Source organism: Cystoisospora suis (genome assembly GCF_002600585.1).
Source record: "Cystoisospora suis strain Wien I chromosome Unknown contig_6626, whole genome shotgun sequence".
Lineage (NCBI taxonomy): Eukaryota > Apicomplexa > Conoidasida > Eucoccidiorida > Sarcocystidae > Cystoisospora > Cystoisospora suis.
Genome location: NW_027159413.1, coordinates 1 through 4428, shown reverse-complemented (window position 1 = coordinate 4428; position 4428 = coordinate 1). Strand labels below are relative to the sequence as shown.

The 4428-nt window shown below is 55.6% G+C and overlaps 1 protein-coding gene across 1 annotated transcript; it reads left to right on the top strand.

Annotated features, from left to right (window-relative positions):
• Positions 1 to 4: 4 nt before the first annotated feature.
• Positions 5 to 4422, top strand: CSUI_010070 (mitochondrial carrier superfamily protein). Its single transcript, XM_068070176.1, has 4 exons — positions 5 to 1155; positions 1780 to 2646; positions 3147 to 3228; positions 3889 to 4422. The coding sequence occupies exons 1-4, from the start codon at positions 996 to 998 to the stop codon at positions 4148 to 4150; spliced, it is 1371 nt and encodes a 456-aa protein (XP_067917848.1). The 5' UTR covers positions 5 to 995; the 3' UTR covers positions 4151 to 4422.
• The last annotated feature ends 6 nt before the right edge of the window (positions 4423 to 4428 follow it).

Genomic DNA, 4428 nt, shown 5'->3' with positions numbered 1-4428 from the left:
TTCTTGCGGCAGCCTTTACAAGTGCAGTGTTCCGCTCACCTCCACCCCTCCCAAGGAATGCCGACTTGCCGCCTGCTCTGCATGCGTTCCTGGTCCAGGTTGACCATGTCGCTTTTTCACCTGAAGCATCGGGATCTACCCTTACACGGGAATCGTTCCCCTCCGCCGTTTTTTGCTAGGAGCTCGGTTTGCCGCCCTGCGTCAACGGTTAGAGGATCGGCAGGACTGCTCCGTGTCTGCTCACTGTGTCGAGAGACTGCCTCCGGTGCTGACGCTGCAGTCAACACAGCTTTCTTCTCTTTTCTGATAAGGCTGGTAGCGGACACAGAAGTTATTTTTCTATTTGTGCTCTCTTCCTTGCACTGAAGTTCAGGACTGTATCGCTTGTCACCCAAGCCCGAACAAGGGGTTGAAGCGGCAATTATAGCGGATCGGAATTTTTACTTCGGCTGCTGTATCTCCGCCGGCTTGCAATAGCAAGAAACGGGTTTTTTCTTCCTATCACATTGAATACAAGCCTCGGCTGTGGAGTCCTGGACAGCTTCTTTTTCCCGAAGGATACTGAGCTTGGTTCAATGTCTGAGAGCAAGGTAGACGGGTGCCAGCGGGGCGAAGCTCGTCGTTTAGGTTGCCCGAAGCGTTTGTGGCTTGCGTTGTCCTTGTTTGTGCGGAGTCCGGCACTAAGTCGTTCTGAAATAGTGGGGCCGTCGCCGGCTGCAGTATTGCCAAGCGCGGTCCGGACGAAAGAGGGGCCATGCGGCTAGATGCGTGTTTCCGCAATCCTCGGTCGAGTCAGTTATTTCGCGCTCGTACACTGCGGTGCCGACTTACTCTAGTGGGGACGCGGGTGTTCTCTCTATCTACTTTACTGCTTGAGCTTCTGCACCACATTAGTGAAGCGCCGGACAGGCAACTTCGTTCCAGCTATCCGGGGAGAGGACACATCCTGGGTAGGATATGTTGTGTGCGGGCGCATTCCACAACTTAGCGCGCGCATGGTAGTATGCTTGCGGCAGCTGAGACTAAGCCCACTCGACAGGACAACTTCCAGATCGTCCGTCCCGGGCCTGGAGTTGGCTACCCGCCTTTCCCTTTCACAGAAGAAGATCGGCACCAGGCTGTGGACTGTCGCCATGGAGGCTAACCATGAATTTTGTAAGTGTTCAAGGGGAGTGCCCTGACAGTCTCCCTGCCGAGCTTTGAGTCTTGAATCTGCCTATACCGCACGCGCGGTGCTCCAGGCACTGTTTGGTGGCCCTGCGGCGCTGCAGTGATGCTTGTGCTGTCGGCGCGCTGGAGGTGTCTGGCTTGTCGCCTGCACGGCGCACTTTCTTTCTTGAGAGGCTGTGTACCACCGGTGTGTTGAGGATTCCTTCGATGAGAGTATGTTGTCCTCAGTGCCTGCAGGGAAAATCCGTTTGTCTCCGCCTCCTCTGCCAGCGTGACGCACATGGGGCATAAGTTCACAGAGTGTACAGTTAGCAAGGGGTGGTCCTTCTGTAGAAAGTGGTACGTGTTCAGGCTGGCTACGTATCCGACCGTACCCCTGACACAGGCGGGTGCATCTTCGGAGCGGACTCTGGTGTCATTTGGTCTCTCGGCACAGAAGACGCCTCAAGCTGCGGCGTACTAGGAGGGCGCGCGGCGGTTCTGCGCTCCCTGTCGAGGGACTTGGAACTCGCCCTGTGTTTTCACTCCGGCAGCGCCATTGTCCTACTAGCCCCTTCTCTGGCTTACTTCAGCCCAGTCGCGCTGTGCTTGTACTGTTGTCTTCTCCAGGGGTGAACTTTCTGGCGGGCGGATGTACTGGCCTTCTTGTGGATGCGGTACTCTTCCCGCTAGATGTTTTCAAAACACGCAAACAAGCAGAGACCTCCCGCCGTTGTCAAGCGTCGGCTGCTGCGTCTTGGCATACAAGCAATGCGGCCTCGCTCTGTTCCTCTGTCTCTGTTTCATCTTCACAATGCCCTCCAGAGTCTCCTTCCGGCAAGGCACCGGCGTGTAGGGCTGATCCCCGCTCTGTTACTCCTTCTGCGTCTGCCTCCGCATCATCATCCACTGCGTCCTCTTTTCCGCGCCCCTCTTGGTCCTCGTTGACCCGAGACTCGGGCAGAACAGTTTGTTCTCAGCAGGTGCTTCCGTCCTCCTCTCGCATATCTTCACCTTCTGCTTGTTCGCTGTCGTTGCCGTCTGCTCTAGATATTACGTCCTCGAGTTCGCACACTTCTCACAGGCCTACGTCACAAGCCACCCAAACTGGACATCATCAGAAAATTTCCTCAAATAACAGCACGGCTCCAGCACGGAATCCATCTCGAGGTCTAAGCAGCAGCACCTGTGTCCCACTGTCCGTGGCGTTGGACGCAGCAGTTTGCGCGAAAACGAATGCGACTTCATGGACAACAGCCGAATCTGCCAAGGCGGTTAAGCTGCGTGACATACTGTTTCCTAGAAATCCTCTGGGGAGCATGAGGCTGGGCGGCTTTGTGGGCGCCGGGGAGACCCACGCGGCACCGAGATGTGGCTTCCTCGGGGCACTAGCAAGGAGGTATTACCCCGGGCTTGCCGTGCTGGCTGTGGGGACGTTTCCGTCTTCGGCGTTATTTTTTGTTACTTATGAGGGAACAAAGCAGCTGTTCACCAGGGGTAAGCTACAACTTTGGTCGAATACGTCTGGCTGCGGCCGGGGGGCCACCCCCAAGGGGTCGCCCTTGATAGGTGTCAGGCTGGTGCGCGTGACTGAGCGGCTACTGTCCGACGAGAGCTTTTTGACGGTCCTGGCGTTGCGGCTGGCAGACATGCTGCAATCCGACAGCCGTAGGTATCACCTCGGCACTGTCCCTTCAGTTATCTTTCTTGGTGTTGAGGGACTGAATTACTCCGCAGTGTCCAGAGAGTGTGCTGACTGTTTGAGGGCGGAGATCGCACTCAGGATGATACTGGGCTCTTCAGGCCTCTGAGGAGACGTACAGAACGGCGGCTTTTGTCAGATATGCTTTTTGGGGTTGTGGTGTTGCCGCTTGCGCCAATCGGGGACGGAGGGGGAGTCGGGGCTAGAATCGGCCGCCGGTGTTCAGTCTCCGATTTCAGCAGGTGTTGCGCCGCAAGAACCTTCCAGAGGCACTCCATCGGTGTGTTCATTGCAGACGGAGGAGCGGATGGTATACCGCCAGCGATAACCTACGTCGCCTGCAGCACGGTCGCTGAGTTCGCATCCTGTTGTGTCAGGTATGTAGTTTTCTGACTTTTCTTGCTTTTGTTTTTATTTAATCTGGCTTGCTGCGTACCATCTGTGTCGACGGTCTAGGCCTTGAGTGCGGTAACGGATATTCGCGTGTGCTTCTGTCTTCCCTTCTCATTGTTACCTTTCTTATCAACTGTCGCCGTTCCAGCTCGCAGTTCTCCTGTCCAGTATCCGTCCTTCTCAGGCTTGGGCCTGTTTCGCAAGATCTTCCGTCTCCACGGTTTGCAGACACACTCGGTATGCTTTGGCCGTGACGCTGGCTCGTGCTTTGTCGAAGCAATAAGGGAAATACGTGGTGCGGTCGGGATCTAACGTGAATGGGTTCTCCGACAGTTTCGCGAATTCTCAAGCGCGCGCGCCGCTGGTGCGACGCCCTGTGCAACGTGTGCTCCACATCCTTGCAGTGGCGGACAGCGGTAAAGACACTGCGTTTTTCTCCAGCACTGCCCGGCCTAACCAGACAGGATTTCTGGGTCCGCGGGATGGCGTGCGTTCGCAGCACGATATCGCTCCATGCATTCTCTCTTTCGGGGTCAGGCTGTTGTATCTCAACGTGCCTCTCCCTAAAGCGGTTTCTCTTCACGACTGCTGTTGTATGGGTTGTTGCTGCCGCAATTACTATCTGTGTGGCCTTTGCTCTCCAGGACTCCTTTTGAAATGCTCAAGCAGCAACTTCAGCTTGGGATGCACCCAAGCACGATGACAGCAGTTCGGGAGATTTACAGGCGTGATCGACTCCAGGGCTTTTTCGTCGGTTTCGGGGCAACAATGGTCCGTGACCTGCCCTTTGTCGGAGTGGAGATGGGGCTGTGGGAGTATTTGAAGAAGTATTTCTGTTCTTTTGCAGGCAAGGACCCAAGTCATTTAGCCGTAGTCTCTTGGAGCAAGTCTCCGGATTCTTGTTGAGAATTTCTAGTCCATGCAGAGCTTCAGTATGAGCTTCGCGCGCGTGTCAATAGGGTGGCTGAGTGACGCAGGTTTACGAACACGTCTACACGTGTGATGGTAGGATGAGGATGGCACTCTTCTGCAGGGGACAAACACCGTGGAGATCTCCCCGCAGTGGCTGCCGAAGTATGCGACCTGCTGTAGGCTGTGCTGACTCGGCGGGGTTTTCTGTGGTACGGTATTTTCTCTTCTACCTCGCGAGCTCTTTAGGCGGCGCGTAAGTGCACCTATTCATG